A 23811-nucleotide genomic window follows, 5' to 3' on the forward strand; every position below is an offset into this window, starting at 1 on the left:
CTCTGTTTGTTATGTCTGTAGATTCGTCCATTTGTAATGCAAAATGACCACTTGCCCTAATTCAAGCTGTGGTCTGTTGTTTGATGTCATCCGACATGTCTTCAATTCGCTTACTTATAGTGTCATTTGACAGAGGTATAGTTTTCAGTTTATCCTCTGCGGATTGATCCAACAAATGCCGCTTCAGTTTTGACGGCTTCATGCTTTCTTGTGCCAGAACCTCGCTGCACAAAACACACTGAGGTTTTTGCCCTCTTTTGTCCTCAATGTAAGAAAATTCATATCTCATGTAGTCGGTGTCGTACTTGCATTTCACCATGCTCAATTAGCATGAAAACAAACTGTGTGGGTGTTCTTCTATACCAGGGGTATTCAAGTAAATTTCCAAAAGGTCCAGATTGAGAAAATCTCCTCGTGCAAAGGTCCGGAACATTACAATAATACTGTGTGTATTCTACAACATGTGGGATGCTGTGTCTTTTGATGGTGCTGCTTTTCAATCAAAGGCCACATCGAGGACTTTCTGTCTTGTAACGCAAGACCTATGATCATCTTCCATTATCAATGTAACTAAAAGGAATACAAACTTCAATAAATAATCATTAAAAAAATATATATATATTTAGGAATTATATTAAGATTAGGCTAATTTACTTTGATATTATACAGTAGAGCATATCCTACGTTTTGAATTGATCAAATCAAATTACCCTTACAAAAACATTCTGGTATAAACATCAAATTAAAGACGTAATCAAAAATGAAACAAGTAATCCTTTACAATGTAACTAAATCCAATTCATTTTTTTCAAATACAGTTTCAACCCAACCCCGATTGCCTGTTTATATTTGGCTTATTTAAAATGTTTTACTCTCTTATGTCACTGACTGTTATAGTCTGATATCCTTTTTCTTATGACATTTGATTGCTATCCTGAAGTAATGGTGAAGTCTCTTTTTGCTATTGCTTGTTGTGTTTGGGTTGTGCTTCGTATTCTTTGTTATCATTATTCTTGTCAGTGTACATTTTGGGACCCCTTGACATCATTTATCCTGATATCATTCATTTGGCTTTGGTCTACTATGTACTTAGTTGTGGCCTGTGTTAGGGGAGGTCATTGGTTGGATCCCTGAACCAACAGGCTAAATATGGGAGGTTGAAATGCTGAGACCTGCTGTATGATTCTCACCTCTTCATCACAAATATCTAGCTGGAATTCATTGGGATTTATGTTTTCACATGAATCACTCCATCGATCAAGTCAAGTCACTTGTTTTGTTTATTCCAAAGGGTTTACACTGGTGATTTTGCATCAGTACATGGGTAACAACTCAGAAACAATCAAACTTTACGTCATGTCAAAGTAAAAAGAAAAACACAGACAGATATGACTACTTCAACCAATTATTTGTTTATGATGGTCTGTCGATCAAAGTGGCAAGGTAATGAACAATGTTTATGTCAGGCCATGACATCACTGTAAAAAGTGATAACATCTCAAAGACATCCTAGAATTATGATATCTATCTTTTCAGGAAATCTATCTTTTTTTTACCATATAAAACCTTTTTTCAGTTAGGTTAGATGTCAGTATTACACCTCCAACCACCACTATCATCTTATAATATGGAAAATCAGTCCCACTCTCATATTTCTACTAGTTTGTTCTATTAGTAATTTAAATTACATTAATTCATCTAATGTTGTGACATGCCTAATATACCAGACAAGAATGACTTCAAATAATGTAGCCAATCAGTGGTTCATTTTACTAAAAAGGTTAAATTAAAAGACAAAATATGCTTTTGGTCATTCCCTTCTTAAATACGTATGTGTGTTCTGATCTGATGCCCCAATCAGCATTTGTCAGTACCTTCCGAAACTGTTAGAAATAACTAGAACAAAAAATATTCAAAGGAGTGTTTTCAGATTCGCCCCAATTAAGCATTGGTTATCATTATTCTTAAAAGATGGCAATACATAGAGCTCTGCTACATACACAAATATGCCCAATGAGAAATGCTTCGTCATGTTTGGTCAAACAAGAGAAACGTTTCTAGCAGAAACAATTGCTATGGTTGTGCCCAAGAGAGAGAAGGAACGTTTTATTGATTGTAGGATCATTTCTGATGACCTTTACAGTGCATGTACACAAAGTAGCTTTCAGTTTGCAATAGACACTTACTTGCTCATGTCTCTTAAGGGGCACCATAGATTTACATATGAACCAATTCTCACATGACTTGTTTTTACCTATAACACTTGTTGATGTTACACTGAGAGATTAAACCTTGTTGTCCTCCACCTAGCTCTGTAAAGGTCTCTATAGATTGTTGAGCTCCAGGAGGGTTTGGTCCAAGGTCTGGTGCATGTCCAAGTTCTCTTCTTTGGCTTGGGCCAGTTTCTCTGGAGAAGGAAACAAAGTCGCAGATGAGTTTCCATATATATTTCCTCTCTTGAACTGAAGATACAGAACCTCTAATTCTACAGTATTTATGCAGTCTGTGAATTGTTGTTTTACCATATAAAGGTGTGCTAAGACAGACAAGAAGCTCAATCAGCAGTGTTCAGAAGATCAAAGGAGACAAATCATGCTAATTTTAAGGTTCATACCTGTAATATGGTTTTCTACTATAATATGTTTACATGCTTTAATGTTCAAAAAACATTTTATTTTCTCATACTGTATTTCTGAATATACCTTTATTCACCCTCTGTCTGAAACACTCGTCTTAGCTCTGTTTCATTCCCTCCTTGCTGCCAGTGGCAGTACACAAAGTGGATAAGTCTCCTTGCGTTCCACACAGGTCAGGATCTTATGTAAACAAAGTCTACCTGCTACCTGCTACAGCTACCTGCTAGTCCCAGCTACAAATAGCACGTAGTAGCCTACACCCGGCCTCTTTGATCTTCTCACTGTTGGCCTGGCATTTACTGCACTTAATGTCTCCATTAAATCTGTATTTCACTTCTATATTTTTCCAGTCCAACAAAGGTAAGGCTGTGGTTGACAGACTACCTCTCCCTCTTTTCTCTCTGGAGGTTTTCAAGCATTCCTCTCATCGTGCTGGCTCGCTCACCAGCTACACTGACTGTCTTAAACAGTCTCTTGTGCTAATTTACTCCTTCTATTGCTAGATATTGCAGTTGTGTGCAGTGGTTAGAGGTTCTGATTCGCATCCTGTGGCCTTCTCACAGTACCCGCTCAGATTTTCTAGCTGGACCCTGGACAAAACTAGCATTGTTCTAGCTGAACAATGCTAAATGCTAGTGTGTTTCTCTTGTGGAGCTCAACTTCAGGTTGAGGATGGCCACGAGTTGTGCCCCAAGTGTCTGGGTGCAGGCCACCTTAGAGAGGTCCTTTCTGACCCATGCATTGACTGCAGCATTTTGACACTGGAGAGACTGCGTCAGGGAGAGGGCCTCCTGTTTGGAGATGACCTTCCACCCTCTGGGTCTGCTCAGAGAAACTGATTCACGCAAACAGCGGAAGAAACACAGAAGCAGGCCACAGGAGGAGCGCAGAAGCCCGGAACGCAAGAAGGCTGCAGAAGAATCTCCTGCCCTCCATTCAAATCCACGCAAATAACAAGTATGCATTTATTAGTGGAACCTTTATTTTCCATATATGATGAACTGGATGTTTACCTGGAGGCAGATTTCACATCTTTGCATATTCGGCAGAGCAGTGACTAAAATACTCCAGGTTACACTTAGCCCGGTTACAGATCTCGGAGCTGATTTAATAGAAAAAATATTAGTAATGTATTTATTTATCATTATCAGGCAGTTACACTGGGAATTAAAATGGCCAATAATAAGTACCAGATTATATACGTAGTTCATTTCCAGGAAATGATTAGGAAATTATCAACTCTAAAATATAATTTATTAACACCATTTCTGACAGTAATTATCAAAACATGAACTGGACTCACTCACCACATCTACAAAACATGTTTCACCAGCAAAAGGCCAGAACTCACTTAAAACATACATAACATGTGTCAACATTAAAGGAACAGTGTGTCAGAGATATAAAGGACTTCTTCTAAGCTAACGAAAACATTACCATTCTGAGTTTTGGGTGATTATACATTAATGAAAATATAGTTATCAATATTATATTCCATTTCTGTCAATAATCCCCCTAAATGTTACATACTGTCACAATGAAACATCATTTGTCGCTGATTGAATCAAGGCAGTCAGATTTATGAATTGTGACGTGACGGTGTATCCATGTAGTATATTTTTCTCTGTGAACTGTAACCAAGTGTGACAACTGTTCAAAGATCGTCACACACCCACACCCTCAGTGTAGATGACAGATGTTACTCTCTTTGCCGATTGTAGAGTCCAACACAGGACACTACGGTCCGCCTGCATTTGGAGAGACAGCGAGTGCGACTACTGACAGTGGCAAGCATGTGCCACTGCGGTGCCAGTGCCACAAGGAGGATCTCGGCCTTGCTGTGCATTTGTGTTAAACGTTGCTTATGTCAATGGCATGTGAAGTTTTCATCAATGCATCACTACATTTCTGAGAAACCTTTGGATAAGTAGGTGTTGGTGAGTTGGGTGTTTGATATCTAGTATTCAGGTGGATTTACTGAAAGTCTTCATACATGTGAGGACCCAGTTTCAGGCTCTAATCCAACAATATCAGTTCCTCAAGAAAGGTGAGGTTCTTTTTTCAGCGTGCTGTCAGACAATAAGTCACATAAGGATGGACGCACGCAAACTATTTAATCAAGGTGTGTGAGCAGAAAGAATCTGACTGTGACTTCATGTAAGTAATCAACTGGGGAAGTTTCATGATGGTATCTATTAAATATTTCTACCCCATTTACCAAAATGTACGTTATTTTACAATACTTATCTTTAAAGGCTGTTTTCTCTATATTATTTTCTTTTGTCAGACTCTGATCCAGAAATCTCCACTTCAGTAGCTCTTACATTCACCAAACTTTACAATTTCATTCCTCTCTATACTCTGAAGGTTTTTACAGAGGAGTTTGTTCATATATCAAAAACCTTTGACTATTATGTCAACAAAAAACAATAAAATAATTTGAACATGGCTTTATCCAATGTTCTGTTATGGATATGTATGCAAATTGGCACATATTTGATACGAAAATGTCTCATTTGGATATTTAAACATACATTTCAGAAAGCTAGTAATACAAAATAATTGTCTTAATAAAAAAAATCAGATGATGAAGATTCATGGTGATATATTATTTCAAATTTTGCCGAGTCACCTTAAGATGGGCACCATGTGAGTCAAATAACAGCAAAATGTAAATTGGCTTAACCATAAATAGATCCTTGTGAAACAGATGTATATTAGCCTATGTTTGATCTGTTAACCTTTTGGTCATCTCAGTGTATTATTATTCAGCCCTTTTAGTATAAAATCCTTGCCCTTAGCTTTCTGAGCAGAAAGGTGCAGTTTCTTTGTGTATGCGTTTCTCTCCCTGCTGCACGAAGGGTCATCAGCAACCATCGTTCTTCTTTGAAACATAAGGGGATGGTTCAGATTTCTTTGTGGAGTTGTTGGTTGAGGTACTTATCAGTAGAGGATGGTCAGCACGCCCCAGTTTGGAGTAACAGACAAGAGTACCAGCACAGGATTGAAGCAATATACTGCTGTGGACTGGGCAGCAGCCTAACGTATTTTAGACAGCTAAAAAATCTGTTTAAGTATACGCTATATTTAGAATACTTTCTCTGCTCTAACTACTACTCTGAGGCAGCGGTAGACTTTGTCGCTGTCTCGGGGGAATTTGTCTCTCCCATTAAAAGTCTCCTTCAGTGTTTGGTGCTTTGGTACAGCACCAACGCTTCCCAAGCAAAAACTCCTGACGTAAAACGAAGGAACTGATCGGGCTCAATATCTCAATATAGCCGATACCTATCAATTAAAAAATGTCTTAATTGGCCCCGATATCGATCTATGAGACTTTGACCAGGACATCCCTACTTATTTCTGCTTACAAATACATTATGGTGTGCTACAAAGCAGCTGTTAATTATTAATATACTGCTTATGAATATTAAGTAGAAGAACTAAACAAAACAGAAAGACAGGAAGGAGACAGAAAAGTAGAGAGAGCTTTAATACATTTATTACAGAGGGGGAATATTCAATAAAGAGAGGACATTAACTAAGTGAACCTGCAGACACACAGCAGTGACTGGGTGAGCAATAACTTAACCCTGTACAAAGACTAGTGCTGTGTAACACGGGTGGGTGGATTCGGCACATTGCATTTCTAGAATCTTCCAGCCCCTGATACCACTGTGGAATGGAACAAAACAACAAGCAGGCGGACAATAGTTCAGACAGGAAGGAGGAGCAAAGAGGAAGTGAGAGAGCCGCTACAGTGTAGTCATGTCGTTGAGGGCCAGGTCCAGCTCCTCGCTGAGAGCCTTGCCCTTCAGCTTCTGAGCATACACCTCATCTGGAGGAGGACACACACACACACACACACACATACACACACACACAGAAAGAGAGACGAGGGACCCAACAGACGATGCACAGAACGGAAATGGAAAGAGGCAAAGGGACAGGAAAAAGAAAATTAATCGAAACTGGTAACCTCTTAAACTGAATGACCAAGACTCCAAAACTGGTGTTAGTCTCGTCATCACATCGGCTGGTTACTGCAGCTCACCAAGATTCAACTTCAAGCTCATTCAGAAAATAATGTGATCCCTGATCCCTGTAGTCTGGGTTCAAACACACACAAACTGGACAAGGCCATGCAGTGTTATCAATTACTGCTCTACTCAACAGCTCTAGATACAACACATGCCAGAGACAACAGGGTCACAATCACCCCAAACAGCATTAGGAAATGATTAGTGCATTCAGGTAAACCTCTGGAAGCCATGTTGGAAGTGCACACTTCCTGGAAACAGTACATGTGAGAAGCTTGTCTCTGACTTGGATGTGTCAATAAAATCAGATCATGACACCACTAACAAAGTCTTACTGTTACCTCGATAGCAGTACTTGGGTTTCTATACGTAGAATTTATACGTATACACGCTGCAATAACATCGTGTAAAAACACCATGACAAGTATAAAAACCGCAATCAAAATGAAAAAGTATAGTTCGAAAAACATACTTATCAAATTAACTGAACTCATTCTGCAGGATGGCTCCTTTCAGAGTGTAAATGGTGGGCGATTGTGGCTAAGTGGAGAGCAGGGTCGTCCTTCAATCAGATCGGCGGTTTGATCCCCGGCTCCACTAGTCGCATGTCAATGTGTCCTTGAGCAAGACACTTAACCCCAAAGATTGCTCCCGTAGCTGTGCCTTCGGTGTATGAATGTGATAGAATCTGACAATTTACCATTTAAATTGCACGATTCTTTTTTTGTTGTTTTCCCTTTTGCAGGCAAAAAAACCTGGCAGCGTTACCATGCGCTGTAATCACTCCACTACTAAGGCGCTCCTTAATATTGTCGCAATAAAATATAAAATAAAATAGCAATAGCAGTATGAAAGCGCTTTGAGTGGTCGGATGACTAGAAAGGCGCTATACAAGTACAAGTCCACTACCATTTACCATTTGCCAGCTGAAGAAGTTCTGTTTTAAATTTGGAGCAGAACTCTTCGCACAGCTGATATATGTCGCAAGTGTGGACGTAAGGGGTCCCATGCAGGGCACAAGGGTGTGAAAATAATCTTCACGACTGCATATGTGTGCAGGGATGACCCCAATAGCTCTTAGGGACCTACACCTCTACTCATAGAATCTATGAGTTACAGTACGTCAGTTACGTTACTGTTGATGACAAGTCAACATATCCTGATTTTGCTGATTCAAAGCTTTTAATTAACAAACAACGGTGGACTTTTATTGTTAAGAATTAATAGGAAACTGTGTTCATCACCAAATTAGTTTGGACACACATGCGGACACAGCTTGGTTCCGACCGGGCATTTCCGATCACTAGAGTAACAAAAAGACAAGTGTAACCAGGGCCATTGTTTTGGAGGCTAATGGCTGAACATCAAAAGCTCAGGGTGGCATTGAAATCACCCAGGCTCAGTTTGACTGCCTTTACAGATCTTCACATAACTGTGCTCATTAAGGCTACAAGTCCGCACAGGGGAAAACCACAGAGATAATGCGTCTCAGTATCACCATTCTGTCATTGGGTATGTTAATCTGGTGATCACTGTGTATTTACACACTAAGACCACGTCCACGCTCAAGCTGAATAACCATGCACATGCAATCATTTAGATAGAGGTGATTTGGCTTCATCAGTCAAAACAGTACAGATTTCCAGCCAGTCATCAATTCAGTTCCAACAGCAGAACTGGAACCAGCAAGGGTGCTTGTTATTTTAACAGTATTCACTGCATGACAGAGAGCAGGCATGTTACACAGGTGAGTGTTGAATACCTTCCAAGTCATCGATGGTTTTCTCCAGCTTGGCCACAGACCTCTCTGCAAACTCTGCACGAGTCTCAGCCTTTGAAACAAACCACAGCACAGCATGGGTCAATGCACACTCTTTGATATGTGTTCATTAACTTCATATGGCGTAAGCAACAGAAACAGCAACAATGTAACAGAAAGAATCTCACCTCTTTCAGTTTGTCACTAAGAACTTTAACTTCTTCCTCATATTTGTCCTCCTTTTGTGAGTACTAAAATCCAAATAGAAAAAGGTATTAAAATGCATTTACAACTCCATTATTAGCAACTAAAAGAAAACATACTTCATAAATGGATCGTTAATACACTATTCACAAATATTCTTGAACAGAAGCAAGGATAATTATGCAAAATTGGGTATGAAATTAAACAGTAAAACGTTAAGACAGCTTTAGGGCATTTCAACCTTGCCATTAAGATCATTTCATCACAGTTTGTTTCTGAAACATAAGCCAAATCTTCTTTGAAAAACCCAGAAGGTTGTTTAACAATATTTTCTGCAGTTCATGATGAAAACATTATTTTTTTAACTGATTTCAACTGATATAAAGATATGATCAATTTATTGTTAAATGTTTTGGAAGTGGGGTTGTGTGAGGTTCTTCTCCATAGTCTGTGTATTAGCTCCAGTAGATGGAGTTTGGAGAAACCGACAGGAGTACCAGCACAGGAGCAAAGCAATGTACTGCTGTGGACAGGGCACATTCAGTTCAGTTCTCCATCAGAAAGGGCTGACTGATGGTAAGTTAAGGCGGTGAAATATTCTAAATCTAGTGCACACATTAAGTGATATTGATTTTTTAGGTGTCTAAAATGTGTTTTGCTGCTTCCCCGTCCTCAACAGTTTAGTGCTCTGCTCCTGTACCGGTGGTCCTGTCTGTTTCTCCATCTACTGTAGCTAATAGATTGACTATGGAGAGGTTCTTCATACAGCCCCACTTCAAAACACCCAAACTATATCTTTAATCTAAACAAAGATGCTATCTGGAAATGACATTGTTATATACTACCATACTTGTTACCTTATTATTATAAACTTGGTGTAGGATCTCTTAAACCCTTTAATTACATTTCAAGATATTAAGACTTTCGATCTTGTCAAATGCAGAACTTGAATTAAAGGCTGCTATCAAATATTAAAAAAAATTATGTGGGTCTGCTGTGGTGCTGCTGAAAGGAATTATGGGACCTTATTATCTCCTTTCCTTTGGTAAAAGATGGTCCAGTGTATCCTATGCTAAAGGAGATAAGAAAAGAAGCAACGATGCCCCTTTTCTTACCATTTAGAGAATTTGACCAGCTGTTATCATGGCTGATACTAAGATACTTTCCCTCATTAGGAACCTTCCTAAGCAAAAAGGACTTCATTTGTTCAAGGACCTTCCTCCTCTGAACTATGTTTCTCATGTCTCTACCAGGCATCAACCTTTGGTTCTTAAAAGTGAAGCCAATGCTTCGTGTGTTAAAGCTGCATTCTCTCTAGTGTCCACCAGGGGGCGACTCCTCTGGTTGTATAGAAGTCTATGAGAAAATGACTCTACTTCTCTCTTGATTTATTACCTCAGTAAACATTGTAAACATGAGTTTATGGTCTCAATCTCTAGTTTCAAGTTTTCTTCAATACAGCATGATGTTCATTTAGTACATTATGGTCCATTTAGAGTCAAACAGACCATAAAGCAGGGTATGCTTTAGGGCGGGGCTACTGTGATTGGCAGGTCTCTACCAGAGACGTATACGGTGTCTCTACGTCACTTCTCTGCAGTCCAAATATGGTCAATTCCTGTTCACTGGTTACAAAAAAAACAAGATTGCGACAGACAAAATTGCCAAACTCAAGGCTTCCAAACGTCAGTCAACAAAGCAATGGGTGACGTCACGACGACTATGCCCACTTCATGTATCTATGGTCTATAAGTCTCCATAGTTGGCTAATGAAGACTGTATGTGAGTTGTTAAGTGGACATGGATTCCGATCACTGTGTGTTTGAATTTGTTTTATGTCGGTAGTTTTGTTGTGACTGGCCAGTCCCGTAGCTGAATGCCCCTCAGCTCCTACTGTACCTTCTCAGCCTGGGCTTCCAGTGACTTCAAGTTGTTGGTGACATTTTTCAACTCTTCCTCAAGGTCACCTGATTTACTGAGCAAGGCAAGGGGCAGGAAAAGCAAGAGAAGAAAAAGTAGTGATTTGAAAGGCAGGAAAGCAGACCCTGACATGGTTTGATTAACATGTCTTTGTCTGTCTTACTCAGAGACAGAAGATGGATCGCTGTCATGAAACTGCTCTGTTCAACTCTGAGTAAGACAGCAAAGGAGGCTTTTAAGTTTTTGAATGGAAAATGTATGCCAAAATTAAGATACAGATTAATCACAAATTGAAAAAAGAATTCTGTTGTAATTCTATATTTTTCCAGTAAGCCCCATGTGCAGACCCAGACTAACAACATGAATTGCATTTCTCAATACTTTCTGACTTCCCTACTCTCAACCAATGAGCTCAGCTCTTCATCCTCGAGACGTAAGTCTTTGAAAATAGCTCATGAATTTAACTTTTTTTTTTTTTTTAAGGATCAGCTAAAACAGTTTGTTGTATCTCCCTCTCTGTTTTTGAACTTGAAATTCATTGTGCCCCCCCCCCCCACACCCCCCAGCTATGATAACCAAACCTGTGCAATTCCTCGTTGGTTTTGGTCTTTTCGTGGGATTTGTTCACAAGAAAAACAACATACAATATCAGCAGACGTATACTTTTAGTACTACTTGAAGGACATGCTCGAGGATAAGTGCAAGCCAGACAGAAAACAAAGAGAGGGGTTGAGAGGCTGCAGGTCAGAGGAGCAGAATTAGACCCTGGTTGAGTTCGTACAGTAAGTACCTCTTCCTCTCCGCACATCGTGGACTTCAAATTCTGGTCCATTAGTCTGAGCTCCTCCTCCAGCTCCCTCACTCTCCTGAAGGGGTTAGTCGGGGAGGTCGGGGGTGAGAGGGGACCGTGGGCAGGGCGGCCATAAAACAACAACAAACAGTAACAGGTCCCACACAGGCGGTGGTGGTGTGTTCAGGCATGCATGACATATAAACACACACCCAGCTAGGTCTCTATTCCATTTGTCCTGCAGCTTGTATTCACACATGGCCACATGATCAAATGAATAATCGATTAGTCGGTTAACGGAAAATAAATCGTCAACCATTTCAATACTTGCTTCAACGTTTAGGTCTTTTATAAAGCAAAATGTCAAAGTAAATTCAATGTGAGGATAGATTATGCTATTCGACTCTGCATTTTATAGCTTAAATAATTGATCAATTTGTTGTTAATCGAAAACAGTTGTTAAGAGAATCATGCAGCACCAAACGTCAATACAAACACTGAGGCTGGGTTGCACCAACAAGGATTAAACCATGATTTAACTTTTAATCATGTTCCACCAAAATTCGAAACTAGCTTTAAACTAAGAAATTTCAAAACCTCTCTGGACTGAATTTAAATTAAAATTTGTTGCACCTAAACTTTAAACTGCAATTTAAACTGTGATCCAGTATTAACTTTAAACTGACACTTGAGGAGGTTTAACTTTTAAAATGGCTGCCTTTTTGAGATGGAAGTTCATTGAAGAAAGTTAAGGGACGGACTCAATCCAAGTGAGTTTCATGCATGAAAACTGTTCTGGAGCTGAACAGGAAGACTGGACCAACAGGCAGGTTTGTTCCTTCCTGTTGTCTGTCGTTTTATCTTCTGGTATATGGTCACATTACTTTAATTCAGCCACGTTTTTCTCAAAGGAGGAGAAATTAGAGCTTCTCTCCCGAGTCATCATGAGTTACGTTAGGTTAACTAACTGACTTTTTAACTAGCTTATTATTTTATTTTTTCACTATTATTATTATTTATTGAGTTAATTTTATTTTTTATTTTATGATGCTATTGCCTATAAGATTTCATCGATGTCGATCCTTAAGCTTGCGATGTCGAGACGAGACTGGGACGTTCTATTTGTATTTTTTATTTCCAACACTCCTAAGGCGGGTGGGCAGGGGTTGGCTTTCATATCTGTTTTGTTTTTCTTGAAAAATATGAAACATGGATACATTTACCTTCTAGGTCCGACAACACGCACAAATTAATTTATTCATTTTAATTTGGTTGAGCAAGCATCTCCATCCTGATTAAGCTGTGTAATTGTGGTTTAAACTTGGATTTACTAAACAATTAAGCAACAGAGCTTAATTTTAAATCAGGATTTACTCATTTTGAACCTAGTTTTGCTAAACTCTGATTACAACTAATCGTATATTAAATGAATCCTTGTTGGTACAACCCATCTTCAGGTGATTATATTGTTGTAAAATAAGAAATTTGTCAATGACAAAGGGAATGTGTCAGATCACATTTTGCCGTAGTAGTGATCACATGATCTCTACTATGGCAACATGAATAATGTACAGTGGCTCTTGTGTCGGTGTGAGTTTTCATGGTGCGGGTGTTAACTTACGCCTCGGCCACCTCGGCACGCTCCTCTGAGCGTTCCAGATCACCCTCCAGGATCACCAGTTTACGAGCAACCTGCAGACAATCAGCAATCAGCACACACTCTGTTTAAACAGTGTCATCACACTGATAGTATTTATCCTCACTGTGTTCCAATTACATACTGTACTAATTGTGAAGAGCGTGTACTATATTCAGAGATGGGTCCCAAGTTAGTCTGGGCTATGGGGCCAAATACAAGACCAAGTCATAAACTCATTACCCAAAATTCACCAAATTCTACATTTTAAACAGTTAGTATGGTACTTACAGAAATACATTCAACTTTGAGTGTATTACTTTAAAATTAACTTTATAATGTTTGGTGTGTTGTCCCTGCTACACAGTTAAGTCATAATGTTTTGTTGACCCCATCTAAATCTTCACATGTGATCTGTTTCTGTCTGCTGGTCTGCAATGACAACACCCACCTTTACCTGAGAATCCTTTGTTAAATCTTTTTATTGCCCCTAGTTTTCTTTATTGAAGTCACTTTTCCAGAACCTGTTTAGAATGAGTGTGTAGTATTACTTGGTAGAGCTGAACTGGGACACAGCTCACTACATGTATACGACGTCCTGTAAAGACGTTGATAAAAAAATAGTGACTGCTCCACCTCTTCATATTTGCGGTCGGCCTCCTCAGCGATGTGTTTGGCCTCCTTCAGCTGCATTTCCTGGATCTCCATTTTCTCCTCGTCTTTTGATGCTCTGTTCTCTATGACCTTCATTCCTCTGAGTGACAAGAGGAACAGCCGGTCAGAATCAACTGTTCATGTGTGATTCACTATCTATAACGCTGTAACATCTTCCTACATGTGCTTGATCTGAACAGTATTCAGTAAGTGTTAAAGAGCCTCGTCTACACATCATAACTCTGAAACAATGTTGTCTTCTTCTACTGCGGAGGAGCTTCCTCAATCTGACAACATAACCCTGAAGAAGTTCAAGGAACATGAAGTTCTTCACCTCTCGCTCTCATCTGCAGCTTTCTCAGCCTCTTCCAGCTTCTGCAGAGCAGTAGCCAGTCTCTCCTGAGCTCGGTCCAACTCCTCCTCCACCAGCTGGATACGCCTGTTTAGAGATGCCACTTCTGCCTCAGCCTGTAGCGACACACACACACACACACACACACACACACACACACACACACACACACAACACACTGTAGATAAGAGCCTAAAGAAGTCACATTATATCCATAACGTCCATGATAACTGCCTATATAACAGCAGACAGACTTACAAATTAAAAAACATAATCAGTTCAACAATTTGGGTTTTGTGTGATCTGTGTGACTTGCTATCAAAAAGATAATGATGATTAAAGCATCCAAATGATAAATATGGCATTCATTCATACAGTAGACCTTTAAGCTTGATTTCAATTTTAGTCATCCAAGTGGCTAATATGTTACACCACGTCGCCCCTCTGTACAGGTAAAATCAGCTAGAATACCTGAACACTGTGATAGACACACTGATCGACATAAAGTCAGGAAATATTTTTTTTAAAGTAGAGGAAAGAAACAAAGAAACAAACAATGGTGGTAAAAACAACAGGCAACCAGCGCTGCTTAAGAGTAAGAAGGAAGAGAGCAAGATCTCAGACCAGAAGCACCAAAGATGAGACGATAAGGTAGAAGCTGATGTTAGATGACAAAGCTAGAACACATTCGTCTGATTGAAGGTGCAGAATAATTAATACAATTATACATTTCATAAATCTGTATTTGTTTTAGTGCTGTTCTACATCTTATAGAAGAAGGTTGAAAAAATGTTTTAATTCTGAGGAAGACAGCCCAGACAAAAGAAATATATATTTCATACACTGATCAATTTCAGCAGTTGGGTCTATTTTGCTTCCATAACGTGTCTTCTTCCAGACTAGAGGAAAGAAAACATCCAACATACACATTCAGGTGCTTATTTTACCACTTTGTCTATTTGTGTCTGTAGATTTCTAATAAATTCATTAAAAGTTACCATTCGATAATTCATCATATGTATATTTAAACGTAACTCTGCAGAAATCTCCAGCTCAGCAGCACTTACATGTTTCATTCCTCTCTATATTCTGGTTTTTACAGAGAGGTTGGTACATAAATCATTCATAGCCGATACATACAGCATTGTATTACTAAAAACCGGAGCATTTTTGGTTTTTATGTAAAACATTTGACTTTAACATGAGAATTCTGACTTCAGAACTCAGAATTCTGACTTTAATCTGAGAACTCGAACACATTTTCACATGCGGCTGTAATCCCCCTCCGCAGGCCACATCTTTGATTCTCTCACGCTATTGGAAGCAACTTGAGAGGAGCTACAGGTGGAGCGATGAGCTCCGTAGCTCCCGGTGTAGAGGTGTGTTACCCTCTCTCTGCCGTGCCTCTCCATGTCCGCGTCCTCCTGCAGCAGCTCGGCTCGGTCTTCCGCTTCGAACGCCGCTTGCTGCAGCGTCTGAATTTTCCTTCTGACCGCGTCCATAGACGCTAAAGTCGCCATACTGTGAACACAACTCCGCTCCTTCCAGGTGTCAACGTGTTTCCGTGGCAACGGCGTCAGAGGTCGGCATCAACGCGACAATTCTTCCGGACACGATTTCAAAATAAAGCAACTGTCAGTAAACCTCTTATTTTGAAATTACACAAATTATCAATCCCATTCTCGATCATTTGTGCGCATGGATTAGTACCAATAGTTAGTCATTTGTACCTTCTAATTGGGATTTAATTTGCACTGACGAATAATTTGTCCTCTGAAATTAAAATGACTGAATTGTTCCTCTAAATGAATCAATTAGCTTACTTATTTCACCCCCTTATTAGAATATATATATATATAATGCACATACAAGTCAAGTACTAATAGTGTGCAAAGAAATAAATACTGAATGGATATACATGGACTGTAGAGTATGTACAGTATAGGCTACATGTGATGACTATGTACTGTACATAAAGCATGTAGGAATCATATTGACAGTGACAGATTCTATGTCGGGTTACATGTAAAAACATGGTGCATTTTAATCTGTCAAGAATATAGTCTATAATGGGAGCAAGTGGCTTTTGAACTGTTCAACTGGTGTTAGGGTTCATCAGAGTGACGGCCTGCAGGAAGGAACTCTTCTTGTGTCTGGTTGTTCCAGTGTTCAGTGTTCTGTAGCCTCCCAGAGGGGGGAAGCTGGAACAGGTTGTGTTCAGGGTGTGATGGGTCTGCAGTGATGTTTCCTGACTCTGGTGGAGAATAAGTCCTGGATGGAGGGCAGACTGGCACCAGTGACAGTCTGTTCCTGTCCTGTGGCTGATCCAAACCACACAGTGATGGATTTGCAGAGAACAGAACTCTGTTAGCAGAGAAGAATTATGTCAGCAGCTCCAGAGGCAGGTTGAACTTCCTGAGCTGAGGCAGGAAGTAGCATACGTCCTTTGGCCTTTTTTCCTGATGGTGTCTATGTTAGAAGTCCACTATAGGTACTGAGAGCGGAAGGCTTCCACAGTGGACACAGTGGTCGTTGTTCAGGATGGTGATGGGGGCAGCAGTTGGTTAGACATTCTGAGATTACAACTTCTCACATCAATAACTTGTAAGCTAATCATTGTTAAAACACAAAGGATGCCTCTGTACAATCTTAGTAAGTCAACGAGCTACAAGATGATTTTCATCAAAACCAGCAGGCCTCCGAGCGGGATAAATAACATTTGTTTGTATACGTGCAGCCGGCTGTGAGAAAAGGCACAGGGACCGTCTACATACAGACAAACTACAAAAATATTCAATAAATTCATTGCTATGTAGTGTAGCGTGACCCAATTAAACTGAAAAGATAAGCTTTTGCATAATTGTGGGGAATTTGTATTAGGAAATTCTTTAAATATATATATTACTCAAAATTATGCAGAAGCACATATTTGCTTGGATATAGCAGCAGCTATATCCACTGTGGAGCTGGAATCTCCAACCCGACTTGCGGACCTCATTAAATAATGAAACATTTCTTGTTTCTTTTCCGGTCCAGTAGGGTTATGGGGAGGCTGACAGCTTGGTGGGCAACCCTCAGGCCCTCAGTATGGGGCTTGCTCATTCTGGTCAGCAGTGTTCCCCTTATTTTTAGGTTTCAGTTGTCATGGGTTATAGGTTTGGAGAACTCCAGCACCTGTTGCCCCACAACATAAGAACCACACACAAGGAGGGACACAGATGAGTGGCCAGGCCCAGGGCCAGCACCATCACTTGCAACCAAGCACAGGAGGACAAGGGAAATGGTGGAGAATTGTGGTGTGGAATTGAGTGAATCAATCATGAGTGTTTTGATTCAATTGGCCTAACAGTGTGAACTCAAAGGGGTCCCACATGAGCGTCAGTACAGCAGCATCTGCACAGGCTGGTGCCAAGCAAATACTCAAGAAACCAAATCCTCCACACCAAGCTCCCCAGATTAGTCAGAATAGATGGTGTTCGCCTCAAGGTGCTGAAAAGCTTCATGATATGTTGGTAGAATCTGATACTCCACATGACAGATTTAATACTGCCTCTGCTGCTGCTGTCAGTGGTGAGACGGCCACTCAGCGTCAGAAACTAATGATGCCGCTTTTGAGATTTAGCTCGACCTGCTTTAAATTGTGCTCCTGAAGGTCAGCATTAAAATGTTTGTGATTATTGGGCATGAGACGTGGGAGTGTAAAGTTTGACTGACGTTAACAAACTGCTCTGTGCATATTTTAAACACAGAAGGAGTTAAGACTTGACACTGTTACTTTATAGCACTGGTAATGTCACTGATGGTCAAAATTTACAACTGTGTAGTAATTCATGTTAAACAGCCTGGTGCTACTTTCTTTTACAACACCTGAAAGAAACAGTTTGAGTAGTGATATATGAAACATTGACAGCACATGTAGTCAACAACATGGCACCTGTGTTACCGTGGAAAGGGTTCCGCTGTGACCTGACCACAATAGGTCAATTTGGTCTTGATATAGTTGCCTCCCTGCAGTAATGTGACAAATGGCCTCAGCACCCTTCACTCACATCTGTTGCCTTTTTCTCTGCTTGCTCCAGCTTCTCCTGGGCATCCTTCAGCGACTCGGAGTATTTGTCCAGCTCATCCTCCACTCCTTTCAGCTTCTTCTGCAGACCCAGCAACTCCTCCTCCAGCTACAGGCCGAGTACACAAACACACAGTACACACACACAGAAACACAGCATGTCAGATAATACAACCATAACGGATACGAAATTCATTTACGAGAATAACTCTTTTTACACCACTGGTAGGATGACCTGTGAGGGTAATATTCTCCATCCAACACATAAGATGTCTCAACAAACCCCGTCTCCTACGAAGTACACGTGGGAGGCTGTGGCTCAGACGTTGCTCCTCTAAGACAAATTTATATCCATTCAAAAAGCTAGAAATAAACTTGAAAAACTGTTGAATTAAATTAATCATTTCTGGTTTTCTTTGGTATTTTGTCACATACAGATTTGCAATGATGGTTGCTGGGTATTATGTATGTTGAAGTACAATTTCAAGTCTCAAGCGGTCTCAAGCCTATTTGATCATGTGACATGTGAGTAGCTAGTTTAGGTGCAAAATCTGTCAACACTGATGAGCTGAAAACATCTGCAGGCTGAGCGAGCATTCAAAACGTTGCTTCTTCCTCAGAGTCTTTGTGCTTCCTCTCCTCGCAGGTTTCCATGGATCGTGGTTCTACCTGGACCCTGGTCCTGCCTGACACCCACAGCTACTATTATTATTATTAGTCACATTTCAATTACTATTAATGTTACTATCACTGCTTTAATCATTATTATTATTATTTATTTAATCCACTGCTGCTGTTTTTATTAGTAGTAATACTTTTTCTATCATTATTCTGTTATTATTGGTGCTACTACTGCTATTACTACTTTATACATTATATGAATCATTGATGTCATATGCATTGAACGTGTTGTAACTCTGTTATGATGTTCATTCTGTACACATGACATCTATCACACTCCATCCTGATAGAGGATCCTCCTCTGTTGCTCTCTCTAAGGTCTCTCCCTCTTTTCTCCCCGTTAAAGCGTTTTTGGGGGGAGTTCTTCCTGTCCCGATGTGAGGGTCCTGGGACAGAGGATGTCACATGTGTACAGATTGTAAAGCCCTCTGAGGAGAAATTGTGATTTTGTGTTATACAAATAAATTAAGTTGAATTCATACCTTTGAAACATGACAGAGGCAGTAAGTAACTAGGGTCCATCATAATCGGCATTTCAACAATAGGTGGTGCTATGTGACAGACTTTTAGGAAACGTCAAAAACTAGAGAACTTGGACATTTTATTGAAATAAAGTTAAATACAATCAAAATACAGACACGGGTCAATTTGAGCTGTTGGCGGTTCTAGTGTTAAAAAGAACATCTGTTCTAGAGCTTCAAGTCACAATTGTCCTTATTCAATAATCAGCCATCGTTCATCATCTTGTGGACGAGAGGCCAAGATGTCGTAGAAAACATTTGTTTTTAAAGATTTTACTTGTTCACCCGTCATTAATGATTCTTCATATGCAGCATTAGCCTCCCCCACCTTATACCAAATCATACACAAGACATCTCAATGTCAAAGAGACATATTTCCATGAAGTCTAATGATCTGGGACACTCCAATGGTGATCGAATAGGCAGATTGTCATCAAATCAGTGGAGCATGATCCCATTACAGAAAATATCAATCTAACTAGCAGAATGCTGAGCGTTTTCTTGTTCACAACAAGATGAGTCCCTTCCATTTTTGGACTTCAGGCTTTTGTTATCCAATGACTCATTTGCAAAGATTGTTTTAGCAAGTCTCCATTTGCAACAACAGCTTCACGGACTATAAAAAGCCAATTGTAAATGACAGTGATGTAGCCTGACCACAATGTCCTTTCTTAACACTTCTGACAGTCGGCCCCAGCCTGTAGCCATGTAGGGCCTCTCAGTCACAAATAGCCTGGGACAGTCCTGATCCTACAGTCGACATTGTGGCAACTCCCGAACCAACAGCCTTGACCGTCTTTCTGAGAGGAGCAACGATTCAAAGAAGGTGGGGGACTTTAGAGGGAACACAGAAATAGACATGCCAGTGTTCAGTGCTCAGAGACAAGTTATTGTGCAGCCATTGTAATAGCTGAGAGCTGGGATCCCCTGGGAACAAATGCTATGTAGACAGTTGCATATGTTGAATAGCTGCTATCTATTAATTTACTGCTATGTGATCTTTTAAATTACACTGTGGAGCTGCACAGGAGAGACTGTCTCTAGACCATAAAGGGATATCACTGTGTTCTTCAGCTGAAACAATAAGCCGTGACTCATTCCTCGGGTCACAGCTGGAAACTGCAGAAGGATTTGGCAGCACATTGTGGATGAGTCTTCAACCACTGGTGGGCCTCAGGGCGCCATCTAGTAGGCAGCGGAGGTACTGCCAAATGTTTTTTTTTAAATATATCTTTATAATTATTTTAATTTGATTTATTCACATGAATTAAATTGGGAAAAAAACAGTTATTCAAACAAAGCATCATTTTGATGACTACTTACGTTTGAATATCACCACGCTAATCATGACACATCATCATAGATGCTTTACTTTTTTGGCACTGTTAGCTTGCTAACGTTCCAGCATACAGTGACACTTAATGGCTCTGGTGAAATTGAAATGAACTGGAATGATTTGAAAAGAAAAAATAAGGTGGGAGACAACCCTGTGCCATTCAAAGTTTCAAAGTGTGTAGTGAGGAAATTACCCTGAATAAATCACATTTGGATTCATGATGGTAGGCAGTGGACGATGAAGGATAACTGAATACTTGAATATTTGTTCTCATTTATTTGGGACGGTGGTCCTCTGGACTTTTCATCAAAAGTGACTTGCTTTCCGTCTTTCTAACATGGTCCTTACGGCCCTGTGCACACAAGGATTTATAGACCCCATGAGTTCTCTCTCTAGCTGCCCTTGAAGCAAACTTGATATTATATGAAGAATGAGATAAGCACAATTCCATAACTTCAGTGCAACACTTTTCATATTGTCCATTTTTTCCGTGTATCCATTGATAATTACAAGTTTTCTATATTCAGCCTACCAACAGACATTTCTATCCATATTTGTGGGAAATGGTGTTCTACAAGGCTCCATATTAGGCCCCATCTTATTTTTAATACACACGCTTCCACTGGGTCACAACATATTGTCCTAACATACCATTCACCAATTATGACAGAAAGCCAACATCCATACAGTGGATTCATTACCTTCAATTACTGTTTAGAAGACTGCGTTTCTGTTTATTCTGCTCTCAGCCTCACTTAGTTCCCAATTAGACCAATGACGGATGCTTGATACCAATGATGATATATTGGCCAGATTACACATAACGTAACATTTTTTGATGAGGATCCCTTTACTTTTATGGGCAGATTGGTGGTCCGGGATTAAAGCAGTTTGCCTCTGGCAATGTCATTTCCCATCTCTTTACTCATTTCCTGTCATTCTGTCCACTCACTAATAGAGGGATAAAATGCCCGTAAAAATATTTAAAAAATACAACTTAGCCAGCCTTTTGCAGGACAAACTAACATGTGATGGAGACACTGTTTCGAATAATCTCAAAACCATCCACTGACTACCTGTGCATTTTTGGGGTTTTAAGATTTTCTCACTTTAAAAGCCACTACCTATGAGGCTACCCTATGACAACCACGAGCTGGTGGAAAATACTGAAGAAAGGCCAAAACAAGTACAGAACAGAAGCCATCTAAAGTTTAAAATTAGATCATTTTAGCCATTATGAAGTGTTTCAATGCTTTTGAATTCAATGAAGTCTTTCCAAAGTTACAGAGTCATGCTTCACGCCCCTGGTGTTCTTCAGTCAGCCCTCTTCTCGTAGATCCTCCCGATGGTCCCATCATGCCTTGGAACACACTTTCCCTGTCTCTGCTTAAAAGTCCTGGAGAATTTGACATACACACTTGCCTAACATTGTCCTCTTGCTTTAACTTTCTAGTTTGTTTGAGTTGTAATTGATTTAATTGTTTTTAAAAGCGATCATTTAATAAATGCAAACCCCTGCGCACACTTTGATGAGAGACCCGATTGTAGCAGCTCGATGTGTCTACCTGTTTGCACTTGTCCTCCGCTCCTTTCTTGTCCCCCTCGGCCTGCTCTGCCCGGTCTATCGCGTTCTCCTTATCCAGCTTCAGCATCTGCATTTTCTTCTTGATGGCCTCCATGGTTCTTCAGGTGGTGGGCTCTTAGCAGAGGGAGAAGTGCGCTCGGTTAGTCCGGACAGAGACAGAGACAGAGGTCTGCGACAGGGACGGAGGTGGAGAGGAGCGCGCGTGCGGATTGTCTGAGCGGCTCGGGGAGAACTCGAAGATGGAATACCAGCTGCATGAGCCTCTACACTTTTTTTCGGGGAGGATTCGCACGGGGACGTTGCCCATATTTAGGCAGCGAGAGTTGTCCAGTCTGTGCGCGTGACTTGTGTCTTCAGCACGTGTGAATACATCACATCCAGGTGCGTCAGGTCCACCTGGATCACTGGTGGTCCTACACCTCAACTCACATCCAGCATGTCCATGGAGAACAAGTTGATCCTGAGGGAAATTGATTCACCTTTAAAGAAGCTTAGCAAGTCTGCAACGTGGTCAGGAAGTATTCGGACATAACGCAATGCTACTCTTTTCAAATACAAATCATGCATTCAATTCAATTACTTCATTTATTTCAGTGGAAATAAGAAAACAGTTGTGGTCAACTAAGTCCATTTACTGTACTTGATTGTTTCTCTTGTATTATACTTGATTCTACTCTAATACATCTCAGTGAGAAATATCAATAATTATGATTATATAATGTACATTTTTCTGAAATGGGTCATTCTGCATGATAAGCCTGCTTTTGGTACTTTTAGTACATTTTGGTGCTAATACTTGTATATTAAAACATCTGAGACCTTAGTCAAAATGGCCTTTCCTTTTCTTTACCCTCCATTTCCTCTTCTCTGTCTGTCATGTATATTTAAATTTTTTGTGCTGTTGGAATGAAGTGCAGCCCTGCTGCCAATCAGAACCAGCTGGGTGGGCATGAAACAGGATGGTCCAAGGCTGCACCCCAGAGAGCCCCTTGTGTAACCCTGCCTACCTCAAGATGCAACCACGTTTCTAATATGCTCCACAAAAAGTCATAATCTATCTCTTTCTCTTCATTCTCATTCTCATTTGCTCAGGAATCCACTGGCTTCCACTTAAGGTTCTCAAAATAAGTCTGATTGAATAGGAAGTCTGATTCTATGAGAAAATGACTTTACTTCTCTCTTGATTTATTACCTCAGTAAACATTGTAAACATGAGTTTATGGTCTCAATCTCTAGTTTCAAGTCTTCTTCAATAAAGCATGATGTTCATTTAGTATATTATGGTCCATTTAGAGTCAAACAGACCATAAAGTAGGGGATGCTTTAGGGTGGGTGCTACACAGTGATTGACAGGTCTCTACCAGAGCTGTATACAGCGTCTCTCTACGTCACTCCTCCACAGTCCAGATATGGTCACTGACGTTTACTAGTTGCAAAAAAACGGGATAGTGCCAAAATCCAAGATGGCTATGGCCAAAACGTCAAACTCGAGGCATCAAAACCGCTGACCACAAACCAATGGGTGACGTCACGACCTCTATGTCCACTTCTTATATACAGTCTATGACTGTCACTTATTTTGATAGGGGCTTATACAGTGGCTCTCAGTAGTACTATTTTATACAGAATAATGC

At 40.2% G+C, this 23811-nt stretch overlaps 1 protein-coding gene across 6 annotated transcripts; it reads right to left on the reverse strand.

Annotated features, from left to right (window-relative positions):
* Window positions 1–1673: 1673 nt before the first annotated feature.
* tpm2 (tropomyosin 2 (beta)) lies at window positions 1674–22334 on the reverse strand. Of its 6 annotated transcripts, none has more exons than XM_076079902.1 (9): window positions 22158–22334; window positions 18038–18163; window positions 13971–14104; window positions 13619–13736; window positions 12968–13038; window positions 10536–10611; window positions 8621–8683; window positions 8436–8505; window positions 1674–2407 (listed from the first exon to the last, which is right to left on the reverse strand). In XM_076079902.1, the coding sequence occupies exons 1-9, from the start codon at window positions 22269–22271 to the stop codon at window positions 2325–2327; spliced, it is 855 nt and encodes a 284-aa protein (XP_075936017.1). In that variant the 5' UTR covers window positions 22272–22334; the 3' UTR covers window positions 1674–2324. The 6 variants fall into 6 exon arrangements, with proteins under 6 accessions (XP_075936017.1, XP_075936018.1, XP_075936013.1 ...); XM_076079903.1 differs by lacking the exon at window positions 10536–10611 and adding an exon at window positions 11347–11422; XM_076079901.1 differs by lacking the exon at window positions 1674–2407 and adding an exon at window positions 6153–6471.
* Between the last annotated feature and the right edge of the window lie 1477 nt (window positions 22335–23811).

This window comes from Anarhichas minor, unplaced genomic scaffold (genome assembly GCF_050575085.1).
Source record: "Anarhichas minor isolate MPS153535 unplaced genomic scaffold, ASM5057508v1 ptg000073l, whole genome shotgun sequence".
In the NCBI taxonomy this organism is placed as follows: Eukaryota; Metazoa; Chordata; class Actinopteri; order Perciformes; family Anarhichadidae; genus Anarhichas; species Anarhichas minor.